Source organism: Sciurus carolinensis, chromosome 2 (assembly GCF_902686445.1).
Source record: "Sciurus carolinensis chromosome 2, mSciCar1.2, whole genome shotgun sequence".
Taxonomy (NCBI): Eukaryota; Metazoa; Chordata; class Mammalia; order Rodentia; family Sciuridae; genus Sciurus; species Sciurus carolinensis.
In genome coordinates this window covers 162,348,617-162,373,208 of record NC_062214.1, presented here as the reverse complement: position 1 = coordinate 162,373,208, position 24,592 = coordinate 162,348,617, and the positions used below count along the sequence as shown (strand labels likewise).

Genomic DNA, 24,592 nt, shown 5'->3' with positions numbered 1-24,592 from the left:
TGTATTACCATGCCCCCATTTATATCCCCTGATCTTATTTTGAAACATTTTACTTTTTTTCTGAAACTATAAATAACATTTCACTGAATGTCTTTTATGTACTGGTTTCATAATTCATTTGCAAGAAATGGAACAATTGGGCCAAATGGTATACCCATTTAAACTTTTAATCTATAGTTGGTACAGGTATTTCTTCTTGATTAATTCATGATGAAATTTTTATCTACACTATTGTAATATGGATTGTTATTACTTTTATTTTTCATAATTAACAAGACCTGGTATCCTTGGAATAGATTATTCTATTCTTGGAATAGATTAGTAGATAATTGTCACCCAAGCCATAGTATTTGTAATTTTATGCATCTTTTTTTTCCCCTTATGAGTCTTTTTTTTTTTTTTTACTGTAAACAAATCGGGTACAACTTGTTTCTCTGTTTGTATATGAAGTAGAGGCATACCATTTGTGTAATCATACTTTTACATAGGGTAATGATGTTTTATTCATTCTGTTATTTTTTCCTTCCCCCCACCCCTCCCACCCCTCTTTTTCCTCTATATAGTCCCTCCTTCCTCCATTCTTGCCTCCCTCCCACCACCCCCATTATATATCATCATCTGATATCAGGGAGATCATTCGTCCTTTGGTTTTTTGAGATTGGCTTATCTCACTTAGCATGATATTCTCCAATTTCATCCATTTGCCTGCAATGCCATAATTTAATATTCTTTATGACTGAGTAATATTCCATTGTATAAATATACCACAGTTTCTTTATCCATTCATCAATTGAAGGACATCTAGGTTGGTTCCACAATCTGGGTATTGTGAACTGAGCAGCAATGAACATTGATGTGGCTGTATCTCTGTAATATGCTGATTTTAAGTCCTTTGGGTATAGGCCAAGGAGTGGGATAGCTGGGTCAAATGGTGGTTCCATTCCAAGTTTTCTAAGGAATCTCCACACTGCTTTCCAGAGTGGCTGCAGTAATTTGCAACCCCACCAGCAATGTATGAGTGTACCTTTTTCTCCACATCCTCACCAACACCTGTTTTTGCCTGTATTCTTGATAATCGCCATTCTAATTGGGGTGAGATGGAATCTTAGGGTAGTTTTGCTTTGCATTTCTCTAATTACTAGAGATGTTGAACATTTTTTCATATGTTTGTTGATTGCTTGTAGATCTTCTTCTGAGAAGTGTCTGTTCATTTCCTTAGCCCATTTGTTGATTGGGTTATTTGTATTCTTAGTGTAGAGTTTTTTGAGTTCTTTATAGATTTTGGAGATTAGTGCTCTATCTGAATTATGAGCGACAAAGATTTTCTCCCACTCTGTAGGCTCTCTTCTTCACATTGCTGATACTTTCCTTTGCTGAGAAAAAGCTTTTTAGTTTGAATCTATCCCAGTTATTGATTCTTGCTTTTATTTCTTGTGCTATTTGAGTCATGTTAAGGAAGTCTGATCCTAAGCTGACATGTTGAAGATTTGGACCTACCTTTTCTTCTGTAAGATGCAGGGTCTGTGGTCTGATTCCGAGGTCCTTGATCCATTGTGAGTTGATTTTTGTGCAGGGTGAGAGATAGGGGTTTAGTTTCATTCTGTTGCATATGGATTTCCAGTTTTCCCAGCACCATTTGTTGAAGAGGCTATCTTTTCTCCATTGCATATTTTTGGCCCCTTTGTCTAGTATGAGAAAACTGTATTTATTTGGGTTTGTGTCTGTGTCCTATATTCTGTACCATTGATCTACGTGTCTAATTTTATCCCTCTTAATGTTTTTTGTTTCTTTCAACTTTCTATCTCTTCAGATTTTCAAGTCATGATACTTTAGTGGTGTTCTTATATTTGAACTGAGGTGATTCTTATGCACTTGCTCTTTGCTACACAGGAGTATTTTAAGTTTAATTCAACTTCTGTTTTTCACATGTCCAGAAGTGTGTGTGTAGAACTATGATACTGATAAAATTTAAAAGGTATTTGCTTTCAATAACTTCACTTTGTGTACAGCAAGATGTGTTAACGCATATACAGGAGTTAAAAATGTAAAACAGATCTATTTTTAATTTTTTTGAATAAACTCCATACTGTTTTTCCTAGTTGCAATACTGGTTAACATTTCCATCAACAGTGTGAAGTTTCCTCCATTTATTCTCCAGTACTTGATATCTTTTATCTTTTTTTTGTGTGTGAGGTGATAACCTCATTGTGATTTTGATTTGCATTTCCTTGATCATTAATGATGTTAAACATTTTTTAACACTCATATGGCTATTTGTATGTCTTCTTTTTAGAAATGTCTATTTAGTTCTGTTGCCCAGTTTTAAATTGAATTGTTTATTTATTTTATATTTTTGCTTTTAAGTCTTTTTTATTTCCTTATATATCCTGCATGTTAATCCCTTGTCAGATGTTTAGTTTGCAAATACTTTCTTCCATTCTATGGGTTGTTTCTTTACTCTGTTGATCATTTTCTTTGCTGTGCAGAAGCTTTTTAGTTTTCTGTAATCCCATTTGTCTATTTTTGCTTTTGTTTCCTGTGCTTTGGGGACCTTGTCAAAATATTATTTCTTGTTCTGATGTCCTGAAGCATTTCCCCCATGTTTTCTAGTAGTTTTGTAATTGCAGGTCATTCATTTAATCCAGAAATCCCACTATTGGGTATATATCCAAAAGAGACGAAATCAATATGTCAGAGAACTCTCATGTCTATGGTAGTGGTCTTCATAATAGCCAATAAATGGATCCAACCTAAGTATCTATCAACTGATGAATGGATAAAGAGAATGTAGGATATATGTATACATATATATATTATATATATTGTGTGTGTGTATGTCTATCTATACACACAATACTATTTGGCAATAACAAGGATGAAATTCTGTCATTTGTGATTACATGGGTAGAACTGGAAGACATTATGTTAAATTAAAATAACAGGACAACTTATGCTTCTTCAGGGTTGGTGGTCATGGGGCAACATCCCAAGAGAGTGTAGGCAAAAAAGTACAAGTCTTCTTAAGGTCTAGCTCTGAAAGTTGCATAATATCATTATGCTATATTCTGTTGGTCAAAGGAAGTCACAAAACCAGTTCAGACTCAAGAAGATAGATTCCAGCTCTTGGTAGAAGAAGCAGTAAAGTCTCATTTCAAAGGATATTCATACCAAGATGAGAAGACTCTGTGGTCATATCTTGAAGTCCATCAGAAGAGAACAGTGTGGACAAAGATTTGGAAGCAAAACTGAGGGTCAACAAGATACGTTATGACATTTTCTCAAAGACATAAAAAGCTTTTCACTGTTCCATGTGCACCACTCTCAGGACCCCCAACAGTTTATTTAGGTTGTTGGCAGAGCCACTTCAGTCTTTAGGTCTTGGATCAGCAATACATGTGTTTTGACAAAAAGATATTTCAGTATTATTCCAATTATTATATTAATGCTTCCATATTGAAATAAGCATAATAGTAACACTAACTTTATAGATAAATATAAAAAGTTACTAATGAAACTATATTCTGTAATTTTTGCTTCTTTTTATAGTCTGATGCTAATGACAACCAAAATGGATTATCGGTATCATTGTTGTAAAGCAAAGATTCTGGAGCAATTCAAATGTGTATCTAGTACAAAATAAATGGGAAACAGTCATTAGAAAAGAAATGTTTTCTTGTATTCTTTTTTTTTTTTTCTTTTGTAGCTGCAAAAGCTAGACTTAAAACCAGGTAAAGCTGGCAGTCTTTTCATTTGTTCATTAATTTGGAAGACAGGGATATCTCTGTATCAAAATATTAGATTACTGTAGAACCTGAAGTTTTGTCATTGTAGTTTTCTTGTTTTGTTTCGAACATTTTTTAAAAATAAGATTCAATATAAGAATTTATAAAATATTTATAAGATGCAACTAATATCACTATCATCAATCATCAGCTGAGACCATAACTGCACTATAGAGTGTGTATATGTGTGTGTGTGTGTGTGTGTGTGTGTGTGTGTGTGTACAATAGGAAATGTTCCTTCTTCTAACTTAACAGAGGTAAATGATCACAAACAAAATAGAAGTGCCAAAAGCACATGCCATCAGTTATATAAATTGTAAAATATGTTATACTTAGTTATTTCTTGAATATTTTAAAATAGCACATTTTAGAAATAGAAAATAAAAGCAAACAAAATATTCTCATTTGCCAAAACAAACTGGATGTGAGGTGTCTCCCAAAAGCTCACCTGTGAGAAAATGTAAGAGGGTTCAGAGGGGAGTGGTTGGATTATGAGAGCCTTACCCTAATCAGTGAATTAAGGACCTGATATGATTAACTGAGTGGTAACTGAAGGCAGGGGGGATGTGGCTGGAGAAGGTGGGGCATTGGGGCGTGGCTTTGGGGTATGTATTTTGTATCTGGCAAGTGGTGATCTCTCTCCACTTCCTGATTGTCTCGTGAGATGCTTCCCTCTGCCACACTCTTCTGTCAAGATGTTCTTCCTTCCCTGGAGCCCCAGGGAATGGAGCCTGCTGTCTATGGATCAAGTCCTCTGAAACTGTGAGTCCTCAAATAAACTTTCCCTCCTTGACAATTGTTCGAGTCAGGGCCTTTTAGCCACAGCAACAAAAAAGCTGACTAAAACCCAAACAAACAAAAAGCCCCAGTGTCAATCATGCTGTCTTTTCCAAGTTGGTGTTCTGCTCTTTGAGAACATAAACTTGTGTGTTGTGCTGACACTTGTCCAGTTCTGCATCACTTCGTACAAACCTATTTTATTTTTCCTTTAGTTATTTGTATTCAGCTGAAGTTTTAGTCTCTTTTTGTAACTATGATTTTTGAAAACAATGTCAAAATAAAAATATCTCTATTTCCTTTTGGCAATCTCTGAGTGACTGTGTACTGACAGCCGTCTCCTGTTCTGCGCTTTTTTGAGACTTGCTTACTTGTGTAGATAGCAGTGTGCTTACTTGAAATGGTAGTTCTCAGAGTAATCATTTGTGTGTGTGTCTAAGCTAGTCTTTGCATTAGTTGGGCAACTGTACCTGCTAATACAGAGTTGGGTGTGATGGCATAAGCAACGGAGTGGGCCCTGTCAGAAGGGAGCAGAGGGTGGTGAGAGGCACACAAGAGGAGGGGAAGGGATGGATACTAACGTGGAACCAAAGATAACACGGTTTAACTCTCTGATTGTCTCATGTTGCCTGACTGTTGACATACTGGGGACTATTGTATAACCCATGAGAAATGAGTCTGAAATAATCATAACAGTATTTGTTGGGTGTCACATCTCAGAGACATTGTTCTGTATGGACTGACTTGTTTTTATCAAAGGTACAAAAACTTTGATAGCTGTATAAGCAGGGAAGTATACGAATTTTATTAGAAATCTAAATGAATTGTGCTGGATTAGGGAGAATAAAGAAACAGGATTTACCTGGCATGAAAGAAATAACTACCATAGAAGGATAACGTGGAGATCAAGCTATTTTGAGATAGGGTCTCTGTGTTTTGCCAAGACTGGTCTCAAATCCCTGGGTTCAGGTGATCCTCCTGTCTTAGCCTCCCACTCAGTCCTGGGATTACATGCACATGCCATTGTGCCCAGCTTTTCTTGATATTTTGATTTTTTGTTTTTTTTTTTAATTTCCTACAATTCTTTTGAATTAAGAATCTTCCCACATCTTTTCATCCCCCCTTCTTATCCTTTCTTTAATCTGTAATGTAACATTAGTAATTGATTACTAGCTCCATGATTATCTTTCTAAAATTCAATCAGTCTTTAGGGTAGGTAGAAAATAATATCAATAACCATTGCCATGTAATTGTTGAGACTATTTTGAGGAAGATAGTTGATATTATAATCATATGATCAGCTCTCAGCTGGGTGAAATATATCCAACATTATGCTAAAATTCGATAAATTCTAAAAATGGTCCTTTCTATGTCCTAACATCTCACTAGTTGACAGTTAATTCAAATAGTAATTCAGTGAACTCATTGTATTACCTAAAATTCCTCTTTCAAAATTCCAGCATCTCTTAGAGGGATAATATGTTTGACAGTTTTTAATACTTAAGACTTAACATATAGAAACCAGATTCACTTCTAACAGTATAATTGGCATAGTGCAGATACTGGGTAGAGTGGGGGTACAGATTAAATGAAGACAAGTAAAAGTTGCATCTATATATATGGGTCATTGCAAAAGAACATCCAGGGAACCCAGAAGCTGTTATAAGAGAGGTGGAGGAGAGTGACTTTGAAACTGGAGGCGTTTGAAGATGAGCTTCTTCAGTTTGTTCTAAGGCCAACTGGAACCATTTCAAATGTTTTACCAAGCTGTGTGCTGCACAGATAATCACAGATTGATGGAACATTTTCCTTCCACGTCTTAAATATCATTACTAAATGTGGACGTTTTGAATATCAATAGAAAGGAAAATGATGGTTGCACCACTTACGTGGCCCTGTGGGTTACCAGTAATGCCTTCCTATGTCAGTATTTTAGACTGTGCGAGCCAAGGCCAATGGTCACTTGCCAAGACATACCAAAGAAGATAATTAGGAAAAAATGTATGTTGGATGTCATTATGAATAGGCACAAAATCTAAAAAAGAAAGATTGTTAATAAGAAGACGAATGGATCTAATGAACAAACAAAATGAAATGACTGAAGAACATAATATCTTCAGAGATCTAGATTTCATTGTTTTATCTACTATCATGAGCAACTCATGTGAGTGGAAGCTGTTACAATTAATTACCTGAATGTAGATTGTTGTTGGCTCTATGAATTCTTTAATCCTGAGAAATAAGCTGCAGTTCTGTTATATCCTTGACATGGCTCTAATTTTTTGTGTGTGGATTTTGGTAAACTATGAAAAAGAAAATATTAGGTTTCTTTTCAAAGAATATGATTTGAGATAATTAAAGACTAGCACTTTTCTTTAGGAAATAGTAGATACTCTTTGAGGTTGATGATTATATTTGTCTTTTTTATCATTACATGCCCCTTGATGTTACTATGGTGGCTGGCATATAATAGGTATTCAATAAATATTTACAGAATTGCATAGTTCTTAAACAAATATTGATAGCTGTCATTAGTTGTAATAGCATTGTTCAATCTTTTAACCTGTGTCTTTTAAAAAATACTAAACATTAATTCATGACTTTAATTTTTATATTTAAAAACAATAGGTATTTTCCTATCCTGCTTTCCCAAGTCCTCTACTCAGTTGGAAATCCCCCTATTTTATTATGGCTCAGGTTATTATAGTTGCATAACTAATAAAACTTAGTGACTTAAAAACCCTACCATTTATTATACACATGCATCTGCAATTTATGCAGGACTAGAAAGGCATGAATTATTTCTAGTTTATGTGGTATCAACCAGGATGACTTGAATGGGCCAAGAAAATCTACTCCTTTGTCGAATTAACAAAGGAGCCAAATAACCGGTAAGCTGTTGCTATCAGACTATGTGCTGTACATATATTCATGGAACATTTTCTTTCACATTTTAAATGTCATTTTCCAATATCATGAATATAAATAGAAAGGAAAGTGATGGTTGAGCTACCTACATAGTCTTAAATGTTATCAGAAATGTATACTCATAACCAATGTTTCAAATTGCTTGGTCCTGGGCCGGGAATTAGCCGGGAGTTCAATAAAGACTATTGTCCAGAGACTACCCCTTTCCATGAGGGCATATCTAGGACGTCCTCCCGACATGGAAACTGGGTTCCAAAAGGTGTTCAAACTAGGTATTCAAATGATGAGAGGCTGGAAGTTTCTCAGCCTTTCTTAAGTTTTTTAAGGTCTAAGCCTGTACATTGTTACATAATCAGGGTTACTACATCCTATTGGTTCAACAATCATGGAGTTTGCCTAGATTCAAGGGGAAGGGATAAAGGTTGTGCCTCTCAATGGAAGAGGTGTCAGAGAATTTTTAGGCATCTTTAACCTACCATAATTATCTTCAAAATAATTCCTTTGTGGTGAATGAGAAAAATATATGAGTTTTTTGGATGAGATTTTACTGGTATGTATTATAGTATTATAAAACCATAAATATGAAAAGTTTCTGAAATTACAGTTCTTAAGTCTAAAAGGTTGCAAAAAAGCAAATAAAAAGAGGCTTATGAATCTTCCTAATTATTAATAGTGAAGTATGTGAATTGGCTGTGTACCTAATTTCCATTCAGAGGGCAAAATAATGTAACAGGTCTCTACAAAATTGACCAGACCAGTCACAGTCATTTATGTTTGATAAATGACAGTGGGCCTTCTAATTTATTTATTGTCTTATTATGGCAAGGTCATGTATTGTTTTAGTTTCTAAATATTTCATTACTCTGCCTTCTTTAATAATGTATATTCTTTATATATTTTTGTATCACCAATCGTGAAATTTTTATATGAAAAAAAGAATGTTTCTGAAAAACTGTTTCTTAGTTTTGTGTAGGTAAGCTTACTTGAAAAATATTTGAATAACTACTATCTTCCAGGAACTACTGTTTTGGAAACTTATAGTAATGAGCAAAATAGAAGTAGGTCCACACCTACCTTTGTGGAATTTGCATTCCTACTAGAGAAGATGGATAACAAACAAATAAATATGTAGTGTAAATTAAAGTAATGATAAAATAAACAAGCTCTAACCGGAGGACGTAGGGTGTGATGTTGAAGGAAGGGAATGTTCAGACTCTGTGTTCAGGGGAGCCCGTTCCTCTGAGATGAGTTGGGTTTTGAGCAGAGACCTGAATGATGAGAGGAAATAGATCATACAAGCAGAATATTTTTTTGTGTGCATCTTTAATATACTCAAAAAGATAAAACGTAAGATAATTTGTCATAGCACATACTTTTCTATTGATTTTTATTCATTCAGTCACTCTCTTTTACTTGGAGAATTTAATTCATTCAAATTTAAGGTAATTTTTGGTAAGTAAGGTCTTACTACAGATATTTTATAACCCATTTTCTAGTTATTTCTTTAGTTCTTTCCTCCTCTTTTGTAGTCTTCCCTTGCACTTAAGTGATTTTTCTCTGGTAGTGTATTTTGAGTCCTTGCTAACTATTGTTGGTCTGTTATAAGTTTCTGCTTTGTTGTTACCATAACACTTACAAAAAAACTCTTTCATTTATAACAAGACATTTAAAAATGATAGCAAGTTATTCATTGATCATAAACATCAGAGGAAAAAAATGCAAAAGATAGTGAAAACCCTGTACACTTAAACTCTGTTTTCCCCACATTGAATTTTTGATCTTCTGTTTTGCATTTTTCTATGTTGCCTCTTAACATACTAATTTCATTATTTTTAATTGTTTTGTTTTTAGTCTTTGTACTAAAGATCAAGAAGGTTTATATGCTTACAATAAGTAATTCTGAATTTGTCTTTATAGTTAGTTTTATACCTTCCAATGTTTCCCTACTTGTTAGCATCCTTTTCTTCCAGTTTGAAGAGTTCCTTTCATCATATCTTGCAGGACACATCTGGCAGTGATAATAATCTCTCAGCTTACTTGTCTAGAAATATCTTTATCTCTGTTTTTTTTTTTTTTTTTTTTTTTTTCCTGAATAGAATAGTAGTCTTTGTTAGCATGTGGTTTTTTTTTTTTTTTTTGTTGTTGTTGTTGTTGTTGTTGTTGTTTTCTCCCCTCTCAGCATGTGAAAATCCCATCCTATTACCTTCCGGCCTGTAAGCTTTCTACCAAGAAGTCTATTGTTAGGCGGTTGGAACACACTTACCTGTTATTTGTTTCTTTCCTCTTTCTGCTTGGAGAATCCTCTGTTTGTATGTTACTTTTGAATGTTTGATTATAACATGTCTGAGGACAGACTTGATTGAGTCGAGTCTGACTGTGACCTTTGACCTTAATATACCTATGTATTTGTATCTTTTTCAGGGTTGGGAAGTCTTCTGTTATTATCTCTTTCAATAAGCTTTCTACCCCGTTTGTATTTGTTAAGTACCTTTTGAACCTCAGTAACCCCAAATGTTTGCTCTCTTAATGTTGTGATGTTCCTGTAATCTTTCTTTATTCCTCTGCATTCTTCTTTCTTTCCTCCAACTATATATCTGTATTTTTAATTAGTGAGGGGTTTTTTTGAGCTTACTGTAACTTCTGTTGGATTTATGGATCACATTTTTCATTTCAATCAGTGCACTTTTATGCTCAAGGAATTGTTTTTCTGGATTTTCTTGAAGTTCATTGAGTTTCCTTAAAATGGTTATTTTAAATTCTCTGAGAGTTCCTACACACCAATTGCTTTATGTTCAGTTATTGGCACCTTGTTTTGTCTGTTAAGTGTGGTCATAGTTCTCTGAGAGTTCTTGATGCTTGTTGGCAGACAGTAACGTTTGCACTTAGAAGGGTTGGTTAGGTTTACTCTAGTCTTTGTAAACTACCTTTGTTTGTGCTTGTCTTTTTAGAAATTCTAAGCTTATTTGAGCCTATGATTATTGACTCTTTCAGCACCAGTATCCTAAGTTCAGGTTTTCCACAAATCCGTAGTTGGCACATTGTCACTATTTCAGCACTAGAGTGCATCTCAGGCCCAGGCTGGTCACATTAACCATTGTGTTGCTCAGAATGGACTGAAGGAGTGTCTCAATAGAGTAGTTCATTCCTGCAAGTCTCTGCCACCAAGGAGAGCCCAGACACCTTGTTCACAGCCATTGACCTGTGGTCAGATGCCACAGGTTCTGCCTTATATTGGCTTCACTGTGGAGGGACTGGCCATAGGCTTCTTTGCCATTTGTTGGTTACTTACTTCTTCCCCAGACAGATAATAAGGCTAAGTTGCACTGCCTGGGATTGAGTGAGGATTAGGGTGGGCAGTCCTGTGGCCATCAATGTCGCCACACTTGTGTTGCACCTGGAGCCTACGGGACCAGTGCAGCACAGGATCAAGGCCTATGCTGCTATGCCCTGTGTGCTTCGGCAGTGTGTTCATGGCTTGAGGCTACTGCAATCAGCTAGTGATGATGTTGACCAGAATACAAGTATGTCTCACTATGGACTGAGGTCTCTGTCTGACACCAGGACAAACCCAGGGATTTGACTATAGGTATTGGCCTGAGTACAGGGGTGGTTGGAATCTACCCCCCCATGGATTTCAACAGCTGGGAACTGAGTACCAAGGCAAAACTTTGTTCTTACTTCTCTGTCTTGCCCTGTAAGAGGGAGAGTATTTCTCCACACAGTGCTGCCTGAAGTTGAGGGAGGTTGGTGGGTGCAGTCCTTTGGCTGCCAGACTAACCTAGGTCCAGAGGCTCTGCTTGTGAGCACTGGCCAGGGGCCAAGGGCTCTGGGGCTCTGAAGAGCTGGGTTTCAGGTTGGCAATTCTAGTACTGGTTCAAAATCCAAGGCTTAGATGTTATTCCTTCCCTCAACTGGAGGAGTGTCTCTCCACATAGTATCTCTCCACTGCGTGAAGATGGAGGAGGTATGTCCCAGGAAATTTTTCCTTTCTGCATTCTTCAGTACCTCTTTTCTTATTTTCATGCTAAATCCAGTGGTTGCAATTTCTTACCTCTTTTTTTTTTAAATTTTATTTGTTCTAATTAGTTGTTCATGACAGTAGAATGCATTTATATATTTTGATAGATCATACATAAATGAAGTGTAATTTCTCATTTTTCTGATTACACATATTGTAGGATCACATTGGTCATGCAGTCAAATATGTACATGAGGTAATAATGTCTCTTTCACTCTACTATCCTTCCTGCCCCCATGCCCCTTCCCCTCTCTTCACTCCCCTTTACCTAATATAAAGTAACTCTATTCTTCCCTACCCCCAACCCCCATTGTGAATAGCATCCATATATCAGAGAAAACACTCAGCCTTTGATTTCTTGGGTTTGGCTTATTTCCCTTATCGTGATATTCTCTAACTCCATCCATTTACCAGAAAATGCCATAATTTCATTCTTATTTGGTTTCTTTAGCTCTTGCAAAGGTAGTTTTGTGTGTGGCTAGCTGTTCAAAGTGATGCTTCTCTGGGAGATGTTCCTCTGTTATCATCATGTTCCTCTTTAGTGTGGACATTTTTTAAACTAGAAGGCAGTAGTAAGGTATGTGGCATATGTAGCATCCTGCAAATATCTTGGGGTGCTAAATGAGTAAAATCATGTTTTGTAATAGTGCCCCATTATGATTAATGCATTATTTTATTAACCCTCAAAGTGTTCATTATTTTAAAAACATAAATTGTCCTTTTTTTTTGCCTTTTCTGTTAACATGAAATTCCATTTTTGTTAGGTGGTTCTTCTATCATTTAGTTGTTCACATTTCTTCTGTTCCTCTTTAGTCTTTATTACTGGCAACAAGGGCAGAATAGGGATGTTAAGTCTGTGATTGCTTTTGTTTTGTTTTTATTTTTAAATATGAATATTCAAAAGACCCAGTTGAGAAATGTCAACTGTATTTCTACTCAGTTTTAGAAAAATATCATCTATCTTAAAAGTTGTCCTGTACTGGAATCAAAATCCCTACCTGTCTACAAAAAAACAGACTGTTTGTAAAATAATAGCTTTCTATTATGAAATTAAAATTTGTTATACTCTGAGGATAACAACTGTTGTTGAAAACACAAATGATTGCTCCAAAACAGTCTATTAAGGACCATCAGTTGCTTCACTATCTTGATTTTTCTACTAGTTTCATTAAATGGGATTTGGTTCATGCAGTTACAAAAAGAAACTCTGTTTAAAAGAGTGGTTTTCAAATGACTGGAGGATGCAGGATGGAAATGATCACCACCTGATATTCTGCTCACTGGTAAATTGCTTACATAATGCCTGTGGTTACTAAACACTGTATTACTATGAGGTGGATAAAGTACTGTCCCCTTTTTGAAAGAGTTTCCTGCTAATGAACAGGTGAAACTAGAGTAGGAGACTGGAGGTGTGTTCAGTTCAGGCTAAACTCAACTACTTTAAAAATGTTTGAAGTTCTGAACCAGCACGTCAGTGTTCATATCCTGACCACATTTGGAGAAAGTGGAGTTGGTAAATTAAAGGTTTAGAAGGGGGTAGCAGTCATTCCCATGGCTTCTTGTAGATAACCAGCAATACTCAGTGAGTTGTCTTTATTTTTAAAGTGATGGGATAAAAAGACTTATGGCCACTGGCATACTGACATGAGTTTCATGACTCCAGGTACCTCCAGAGTTTTATTTTAGCTTTTAATTCCAATTCTGATTATCTTCCAAAACTTCTAAAAATGGAGCATTTTAATTTGTCTCCACTCTGTATATTTCTGATGTTCTGTCAAAAATATTTATAACCAGAGAAGTATTCCAAAAACTGGAAGCAGTCAGCAGTAAGAAGAAGCCTGCATTTATAAGCTAGATCATGAGTCCCTGGAAAAATTTAAATGCATTAGACTTTATACATAAGGACAAGGCTGGAGGTTAACTTTAATCCTAAAGCTAAGGTAAAATTATAACTTGGGATCATCTGATTCATTATTAAATATTTTAGTCACTCTCACTATTTATCAGGTTGACTAGTATGATACATGCTCTAAAATCATGTTTATCATATGGAAGGTAACATTTCCTAAGTGAATACCAGGTATTAACCCATGTAAATTTATAAAATCATTTCTGTCAAATATTTACTGAGTTAGTCAATTTTGTATTTTTGTGTACTTGGGATATTTGTTTTATTTCCTTCATTCTTCTCTTTCAGCTCTTCTTTATGCAACTATTTTTGGAAATGTTACCACAATTTTCCAGCAGATGTATGCCAACACCAACCGATACCACGAGATGCTGAATAATGTTCGGGACTTTTTGAAACTCTATCAGGTCCCCAAAGGCCTTAGTGAACGAGTCATGGATTATATTGTCTCAACATGGTCCATGTCCAAAGGAATTGACACAGAAAAGGTATGGGTTATTATTATTGTTGTTGTTGTTGTTGTTAATTTTCTATGTAGATAGAATCCTTTGAAGAATTTAACTTTACCATTCGCAGGTTGTCTGTGTGATTGCTTTGTAGATGGTACCCTGAGTTTTGTGACATTTCAATCCATCTTATTTATTGAGAACTTAAAAGGAACAAAGTACTCAACTATTAATCATCAATTAGAATTAGTCATGATACTTAATTTATGAAATTTGTTTCCTGAAAACAACTAATTATTCCATCTCTCTAAAATGCTCTTATTACCACTCACAGTAATTTGCTACATTTCTCTTAAACTCTCAGAGTGCTGTCATTTCTGCTGCCAGATCTTACTCTGATTTCTTCTTTGGCTTTTTGTCCATTTAAACATTAAACTTAACACAAAAAATGATGTTTTCCATGCCATCCTCCAATTAAATATTTCCCTTTTCACATGTTGTATAAAGTAAGTTATAAGCTTCTTTTTTCCACTTTGCCTTACATCCATAAAAGGGATGTCTCCCTATCTAATCATCTGACAACTCTAATTTCTTCCTTGTCTTTTCATGGAACTGCTTTTAATTTTTTCTGTTGACCTCATATTTGGGCAAACAAGGACCCAAAATTCTCCTTATAATAAACTAACTAATTTTTTAAAATTCTCACTTCCTACTCCTAGCTGGTTCACATCAAATATCAGGGATGACAAGTAGAGCATGCATACACAATTTTGGAGGATGCCAATCTTGAGCTATTTAATTTTACAAATGTTCATGGAGACTTCCTGTTAGGTACTGATTTTTGACAGATGATAGTCAAATAGCACGATACCTTCCTTGCAATTTTCTTCAAATTACTTAAAAATTTTTTTTTTTTGTTTTAGACTCATGAGTTTAATTTGTGTTTCCCCGCCCCCAAGACCTGTGCAATAAGCTTTTTATTTTTTTCTTAATATAAAAGAGAAAGCACAATGACCAAAGTAGATGTTTAGTTAGGGGAATTTTGTAAAACAAGGAAGTAGTCTTAACAACACCTACAGCAGGTGTTGTTAAGCATCAGATGGTTGAGGGACAGATGCGTGTGGCATGGATGTGGAATGTAACAGTTGAAGCAGAGGTGCCTTCAAAGGGGGTGCCTGTGAGAGATGATCAGGGGTGATTATATGAAGGAATTGTGAAAGGGGTTGAGATTTGAGATTTGATCTTTTAACATTTTACAAGATGCAGTGTGGACTTTCTTATTAAATGGCCATATTGTGACTACCGAGGGAAAAGCAGAATTTTTATGAGATTTAATTAATATATACCTGAGCCAATATATGGTTCATCAGAAGAGTATCCAGAGAGGAAACAGGATCTTCATCAGGCTGAGGATGAGAGCAACAGAGTTTAAGTCATCCAGTAGTGTGTCCTTTGAAGTCTGCATAAAGTAAAACAGATCAAGAGGCAACCCCTGCCTTGTCAATCACTATCTCAGTGAGATGCTTTTCTTTCCAGAAAACACAATGGGGACACATGGCAGCTAACAGGAAACATCAGTGAAATGATGTAAGAATGACCTTTTGCATATTATAAAAGGGCTTCACCTAGGACCTATGCTATGAGGCAGATTTTGTTCTCTGTATTCCCAGATGTTAGATTGATTCAGAAATGGAGCTGACCAGATTCTCTTCACCTCTCCCTTTGAGGACATGCTCAGCTGTCTAGTTCCCTATGTAGTTAGGGTGTAATGCAGTGGCATGGACTGTGTCTGCAGGTGCCCATGCCATGTGTCAGGAAATGATTTCTAGGTCTAATATCAAAGGTAAAATAAAAATCTAATTCTAATTCAAGAGACGTATTTTTGAAGAGATACTGAAAATATTAAATGGATTAGCCTTTGGGTTAGAGAATATCCGAGTGGTGATTCCTTATGGTTATATTTTTCTTTTTTCTCTTTTTGCCTACTTAAAAAAGTCACACCTAATAATTATATATAATTATGGGGTACAGTGCGATAATTCAATACATCTATACAATGTGTATTTATCACATCAGGATAATCAGCATTTTTATTTCCTTATCATTTCTTTGTGTTTAGAGCCTTCAAGATGTTCTTTTCTAATTCTTCATAAAATATGTAATAGGCTATTGTGAACTGTCCTTGGCCTACTGTGTGAGGAACAGTAGAACTTATTCCTTCTATCTGCCTGTGCTTGTGATCTGAATAGACATTTCTCAGAAGAAGAAATAGAAATGGGTGAGAAACATATGAAAAAATGTTCAATGTCATTAGCTGTCAGGGAAATGCAAATCAAACCTACAGCGAGAGATCCTCTCACCCTGGTTAGAATGACTATTATCAAAAAACCAAAAAGCAACAAATGATAGTAAATTTGTGAAGAAAAGGGAAATTTATACACTCTTGGTGGAAATGTAAATTGGCACAGCTGTTACATCATAGAGTTTCCTCAAAAAATTAAAAATCATATCTACCATAGGATATCGTGTATAGTCCACTTCTGGATATATATCATATGAAACTAAATCAGTATCATAAAGAGACACCTGAACTCCATGTTGATTGGAAATTATTCACAATAGCCAAGACATAGAATCAGCTTAGGTGTATATCCACAGATGAATGGAGAAAGAAAATGCAGTATGTGTATACAATGGTATATTATGCAGTCATAAAAATGATATCCTGTCATGTGCAACAAAATAAATACAACTGGAGGACATGATATTAAATGAAATAAGGCAAGTACCAAATGTCAATTTGAATTTAGAGTAGAGAGTATAAGATGGGGGTAGGGACATGGTTAGAAGGAGATTGGATAGCAGGTTACCAAAAACAGAGGTTTTTGTTTTGTTTTGTTTTGTTTTACCAATGGGAAAAGCAGATTTAAGTAATTGTGACAAATATAGAAGTTTTGTTTATGTGTATAAAACATATTCCATGACTATTGATTTTTTTATTCCATCTATTAAGAAAATTTCCACCCAGATACATAAAAACTGGTAAAATAGCACTATACATGAAGAGAAGAAAGAAAAGACAGGCTACTTCTAAGCCTGCCAAGGGGGTGTAGAAGTTCCTAGTAATTACATCCTCAATGATACTGAATTTAAAAATGGGTTTTAGACTGCACACTCTATGCTATACTGGGCAAGAAGAAAACAAAAGTTGGTATCCACCACTCTGATTTAGTGGGCAACTAACAAGAGAGAGGGAGACTCACATGTTGCCGGGGTCCAGCCCTAGCAGGGGTCCTAGTGGTCACAGGTGATGGAGTAGGCATCGGCGAGGTGGAGGACAAAGCAACACAAACTCAAGGAATGGATGCTAAGTTCTAAATTTTATTTTTCCCAGTCAGCTTTTTATACATTAAAAGGTAGGCAGTTATACATGTTTTTTCAGAACAGGAAAAAGTCACAAGGAGAAAAATAAAAATATGTTGTATGATCATTACTAGACTAGATAATGAAGTATTCTAATTATTCTAGTACTTGTTTACTTGTGATAACCTATAACTAAACAATAAGACATATTAATATTTAACTGATCATAAAGGTTAAAGCAAGTTCAGTAGGGTTGAATAAACGTCAGTTGTGTGACTACTGCTGTAGTTAATAAATGCTAGACATTTTAAGCTAACAAATATATGATATCATCTTATACTGCGTGAACTTAACATTGAGGAACACTTTATTTCTTCTGTTCCTGTTATTCCTTCCTGATGGGGTTGGAATTATTTGCCTACATGTTTCAGGTCATCTGAGAGTAGTCAACAGGGGATCGGCAGCTAGAATCTGTTTTTGTATTTTCTCATAGTAATCTTGGTTACTCAGAGTTTCATAGCAAATGAGTAAATCTGAAATCACTGTTCCATAAGAAGTCTGGTTTTTATGTTCTAACCCTGGTTCTGTTAAGACCCCTATTTTCAGGGAAAACACATAAAACATTGATAGTAAACCTACACATATTAAGCAAGCAAGGAAGGAAAGCCCACAACCCAAATTCCCAATGAGATGAGACTTTGCAAACACCTTTATTACTCAGTGGAATCCTTGTCAAGCACTGAGGGGAATTGCAGGTGGCGTAACAACATGTCTATTAGACATTCTGTTATTTAACAAGTAAATAGTATATATGATATATAACTTTAAAATACAATAATAAAGTGTTAAGGTTTCAGACAAAATAACAAAGAGAATAAATATCTAAGACTAGACTTCACACTAGATAAGACATGAATATAAATTAAGACAAACTGCGAAGTTATAATTGATATAGTATATAAAATGATTATAAAATGAACTATGAATCTAAGAATATATTTATAAACACCTTCCTTCCTGGCCTAATATCAATATCAGAACTAAGAGTCAAATGTATAAAATAAGAAACAATAAACTATTAAAATATGGAAATATATTTGACTTATTTTTATACATGTTAAAGTAATACATAACAGTGTAACTGATAAAGAGGCTTGGCTCACAAAATGTAAAACCTCTCCCACTAGAAGACCAGGAAAATGAAAAGGAGATACAGGATTTGCAGCAAGTATCACAAGTGAAAGATTTGTTACCTTAATATGTAAAGTAATCTTATAAATGAATAGGAATTAGAACACTTGGGGAAAAAATGAGCCAAAAACACAGATAATTTATAGAAGACAAAAATACAAGTCACTAATAAACATACAAAAATGCTTATTTTCACTTGTAGTAGAGTAAAAAATTAAAATATCAAGAAACCATTTTTAATGTCAAATGGACTAAGATAATGGCCAATCTTAGCAAAGGCTATCATGGCTGATTATATTTATTGCATAATTCTGGAAGGTGTATATATGAGTGGAGTATTTCATATATATATATGAAATACTAATATATATATATTAGTTGTAAATGGGCACAATACCTTTATTCTATTTTTATGTGGTGCCGAGGATTGAACTCAGGGCCTCACTTGTGCCAGGCAGTCACTCTACCACTGAGCCACAGCCCCAGCCTCTGAGTGGAGTATTTCTTGAAAGACCAAGATTGAATGCATTTGGGGCTATTCTAGAGCTCACACCGTTTGCTTTTTCCCTTTTCTGTCTACATTCACTCTTTCAGTGGAACCATCCAATCTCAACAACTTTAAAAATAGATGCAACAACACCCAAACGTACTTATTCATCTTGTTCCTGAACTAGTCTCTCCTGTCCTGTGCCTTTCTCAGGTCCAATGAACTTGTTCAAAATACAGCTCCTATTCATCTCCCCCAATTAAATTAATGGAAACCCTACTTTTGAGTTGCTTAAGACCAAGCGCCTCGCACTTAAACCTTCTGTCTCTTCCTCCATTTCTCACCACTTCCATTGCTGTCAGCTGGTCCAAGTCATAGTCTTGCTTGACTTGAGTTATTGCCACCTGATGGGTGTGTGCTTCCACCTTTGTTCCTTTGCTTTTTTCTCAACAGTCAGTGAGCATGTATGGAATTTGTCATAAAGTCTTCTGTCTAATTGATCACATATGCGTCTGTGCTGTAGGCAATTGATAAGAGCCAAATTGATTAAACTGTTAAAATATAAGCACAGAAACAATACAATGAAAGTTTGGTGACAGTCATCATAAAAATTCTGTTGTAGCCACAATCTTAGGATTATGCATGTACTTTAGGGTATAACTGTAGTAGAGAACATTTGAATTTTAACTGTTATTCAGTATTTGATGTTAGGCTCCTCTGTTTCTCAGTAAACTAAATTCTTTGTCTTACCACAGTTTCCTATAGGACAGTTTGTTGATGGTTTCTTTCAGATATTTTATTAATGGAGTTTTTAATTAAATTTAATTATGAGTGTAAACTGAAAAACTAATTATAACATATAAAGCTCAATGTCTATTTGAATGCTTCTCTTTTGTGTTCTAAAATGACTATGTTGTTTTCAGTTCCACGTACAATTGAATTTAATGATGCATTAGAGCTAATTAGAGGAAAACTTTCGCTCTAATTACTGAGATTTTCTTCCATCTTTTTCACATATGTAGTTTCATAGATTTTTGAATTTATATTTAACCCACAAGCAAATTAATCTGTGATATAATTCAGCCTTAACTTTCCTTATGTATATAATGCTTTCTCTAATTCTATTTTAGCATTAAAATCTGTACTGATGTGGAGACTAACGTTTTTATCAAGAAATTTTATTTTATGCATAATTTTTAAAATATAGAACAGTGCCTAGATTCATTTTTTTTTATCTGACAATGTTTTATTGGCTATTAATTGTTGGAGTTGCTTTAGATTCTTTTTACCTTTAATAACCAAATCCATGCCCTGGATTTTGCCACTTGTTCCTACTTTGTGCACTTAAAAGAGGAATGGGTGGAATGAGTGAGGATTTGAAAGGGGAAAAAGAGATTAGGGAAAAAACAGAACGAATATGGCTGAAGATCAGAAAATCTATTCTGCAGTTTGAAATAACTTTCCTGGGAAATAATTCTAATGAAATAAACGAGGGACTTTATTTGCAGCTTTTGGGATGATGCAAAACATGTACAATGTATAATTTTTTCCCATCATACTGGGTTTTTTTCCCTGCATATTTTATAGAATGAAACCTAAAACCTGATTATTTTTATTTGCTATTCTTACTTCCTTTTTATAACATGTGGCTTGGAAAAAAATCAGTAGAAAAAAAACCTCCTTGGTCTTCATTTTGTATTTTGCACCACGTATCAGTAGGAAGATGCTACTAAATGGAACGTTCTGGGAGAATTTTACACCACATTCGGGTAAAATTTTTAAAAATTGAGATTTTTGCATGTTTTAAAGTCTTAGAATTTTTAAACCAAATCTATTACAGATGTACAGTGACTTCTTCAAAATAAGTAAGCAATATATATATTTTCTTTCTACAGGGTAAAGTATCTTCCTTTTGTCCATTTACATTTATGTTTTTTCTTTTATTTGGAAAGTATTTCTTTGTATTCCTAAATGTGAAAAACAGATGAAGTTTTCATATGTGGCATCGGTTTCTTGGTTTAATATTTAAATTCTTCACAAGGTTGCTGGAGTAACTCAGGGGTGAAGGCACTAGACATCCAAGAGTTCTATCAAGAAGTGTGCTGTGTTAAATATGTCATGTTAACATATCCACTTGAAGATCAAAATAAAAAACAAACTGGGCTGCTCTTACCATGCATTGAAAGTCCTCTTGTCTTTGGATCAAGAGAGAATAATCATCGCAATATGGCTATATTAATCAGATCATAGATAAAATATTGTGTTCAACTTCTGAATGGGTACTTAAGTATCAAATGGGAGCGCACTTACCAGAAGGTAACATGATGATCAAATTTGGGTTCTGGGAATCTTATTATATGGCAGATAGGTACAGGAAATATGAATATAGTTCGGCTAAGAGAAGACCTGGGCTGAGATACGACAGGTAACTTGAAGGATTTGATGTATTTAACCAATGGAATGGACTGTTTCAGAAAGATGTTCATCCCTGCCAGTGAAGGATTTAGACACAGAGGTGGAACTTAGTACAAAATAAACTCTCAGTTCCTGACACTCAGATTATGGATTTGTGTCTGAATGATTTGAACTACTATTATATATCATAGCTCATTTACAATCCAGACACATATATTCAAGGAATTCTGTACGGAATTACAATAATTCAGTTATTATTTCCCAGCCATGTTTTGGTAATATGTCTATGTATCATAATTTTACGAATGAAACTAATAGGCGTTTCAAAGGTGATAAATACTAGCTTAAAAAAATAATGAGGTTTCAGAATCTCTCATGGGACTAAACCAGGCTGGTATTGGGCAATTGAAGTGTTCTCCCCTGGTCTTTCAGTTACCTGCTTGTGGAACAAGAGACACAATGCCTGGCATATCATAGAAAGCTCTGCTTCAGACTGTTTTGTGAAACATTAAGCCCCAAATGCCTGAAAACTGTAACTTTTCTATTATTACCTCGTCACATTAAGAGAACTCAGCTGTTGTGGCAGCCTTACATGCTTCTCAGTTGTTACCTGCCGAAATAATAGCAAGTGAGCATTCAGAGTTATTGTTGTCATTTCTCTCTTTTTTTTTTTTTTTTTTCAAGCATATTAAGCGGGTTTTATTTAAAGGTAATAATACAGACTTCTCCCGGCAGAAAGAAGGGGGCCATGGCTGATGTTCTAAAAGTCCCAAGAAGTGAGCACACCCTCCATCTTTTATAGGTTAGGGTCTCTTTTGTTCTCCAGTTCTTTCCCCCTTATCTTTCCTTCCTGCCTACCTGACTAGGCCTGGTTTTGCATTAAGTGAGAAGCCATGGGCAGGGGGAGGGCCAACGTGATTCAGGCAGGCAAGGGCCCAGGGGGCATTAATTAGCAGCTCCTTGCTTGCACTCCTTGATAAAGGCAGGTAAATTTGGTAATCAATGGGCTCTGGAGATCCTTGATATTCCATTCTTCCAGGGGCAGTCTCCAGCTTCCAGAGGCAGATGGCTTCATGGCTTCATTTCCTCGAATTGACCCGATTTCCTATTTCTACACTAACTACCTGTCCTTAATTCTGGCTTCATTCCCCCCTATAGCTTTAGGAACTCCTAACTGCTGTAAGGAAAAGAAAGGGAGCGTTGGTCGTTCTGGCTGCTTCGAAGCTGAAAGGGGGCAGCGAGGGGCAAGCAGTTTAGAGTTGTCATTTCTCTTTTCTAGTGACCTGCACACCTTATCTGAGAAAGTAAACTTTATTTGAAGCCACAATTATATTTTCTTCCATGTATCAGAAGTTAAATAAAATAACATTGAGGAGTATTAGAAATATTAAAAGTAAATGAGAACATTAATATTTTCTGCAATGGTAATTTGGAGCAGTCAGGTGTACATATTAATTTGTCATGGATGTGGCATAGTTTAAGAATTCTCCAACACGAGCTTCATATTATTGTTAGCTAATAAAATTATTTAAACATTTTGCATGTCAGCTATTGGGTGGTATTATTTTTCTATAAAAATGATAAGGAGGCATTGTATAACTAAGGGCTGAATGACTCAAACCTCGAGGAATAATATTAAGCTCATTCTTTTTGTATCATGTTGAAATTACTTTAGTGCAATGGTGCAGGCTAATTTGTATTTCATTTTCTCATCACTTGGTCATTAACCTCTGAGAAAGGGCCAAAAAACAGGAATGAGAAGAAGGAATTGCCCACATAGGTTGTTTTATCAACTTCTGTGTCCCTGTGATCAAAAAATTCGATAAGAACATTAGTGGAGGAAAAGTTTATTCTAGCTCATGATTTCAGAGGTCTCAGTCTATATATGCCTAATTCCATAGCTCTGGGCTGGAGGTGAGCCAGAACGTCATGGTAGGAGGACATGGTAGAGGAAAGCAGCTCAGGACATGACAATCAGGAAGCAAAGAGAGTTCCACTCACAAGGGACAAAATATAAACTACACAGTCACATCCTTCATTACCTACTTCCTCCAACCACACACTACCTGCCTACAGTTACCACCCAGTTAATCCATATCAGTGGATTAAGTCGCTGATAGATTATAGCTCTCTTAATCTAATCATTTCACCTCTGAACATTCTTGCATTGTCTCACACATGAGTTTTTAGGGCATGCCTTATATCTAAACCATAACATAGGGCTATGAGGACTTGCTCCATCCTTCTGTGCTCATGTCTATAATAGAGATACTACCATGTACCTTAGTTGGCTGGGTGGACAGTAGTAGGAGGTTTTCTAGTGACTTAGTCCATTGTAGTTGTAAAACATTTCTTTCTTTACTGGTCAAAAGCCACAAGGACTTCAACAGGCCAGACATCATTTTCTTAGTCTTTTTTTGGTATTTAGTGAGTACTGTTGTACATAGATGAAAATAGAACATCAATGGTAGTATAATTTGGATGAACAAAATATTCCTGCATGTATATACATGGGACACAAATATATAAATATATGCCACACTTTGGGGAAAAAGTAAATCATGAATCAATCCACATGCAGATGGTATCATGCTGTGAGTAGGTGTTTGTACCCAACCTATTATTTTGTTCTGAGCAGCCATGATTGATCTATTTTCAAACTCCCACTTGAGTAAATCTGCAGTAATGGCTATTGAAACACCTCTTTCTGAATGAGATCATAGTGCTTCCTACTACTTTTGCAGTTTTTAGATAAAGGTTGGATTATGAGATGATTGGATTTTATAAACTGAACATTTTTTAAAAAATGATGCTTCTCTTTCTGCAATTGCTGTTGTTATCATCGTTTATGTGAGTGTGCTAATTTTCTTCCAGGCCTTTGTGTTTTTTTTTCTCCTCCACCCACTCTCCCATCCCTTTCTTGGTTTTTATGATAATGACTAAAAGATGCCTGTTTTTTGGCACAGGCTGATTGCTTTTGATTTTGTATTCTTTTATAATCCTATGAAGAACTGAAAATCCACTTTTAGTTCCTTTACTAGTAGTGCCAAATAACCATAGGCATCCCTGTCTGGCACAGCAGAAGGCAGCAAGAGGGTGGAGAAAAATGTAGTGAATAATTAAAAGGAGACATCATTATGCAAGAAAGAGGCTCCTCTGTCTATTCTCTGCCAGTGGCTCACAATACTGCTCTCTGGCCCTGCTCTGTGTGGTCTTGGCATCCAGGCCTGGGCCACATGACTGTGCAACTTGATGGTTCCCTCTCAGTTTTGCCTT

The 24,592-nt window shown here is 35.4% G+C and overlaps 1 protein-coding gene across 1 annotated transcript in view; it reads left to right on the top strand.

The window, feature by feature from the left end:
- Kcnh5 (potassium voltage-gated channel subfamily H member 5) overlaps nt 1-24,592 on the top strand; it is a 273,394-nt gene that overhangs the window by 159,818 nt on the left and 88,984 nt on the right. Inside the window, exon 8 of the mRNA XM_047541196.1 lies at nt 13,703-13,902. Within this exon, the coding sequence (XP_047397152.1) occupies nt 13,703-13,902 (200 nt within the window). The remainder of the gene's footprint in view (nt 1-13,702; nt 13,903-24,592) is intronic.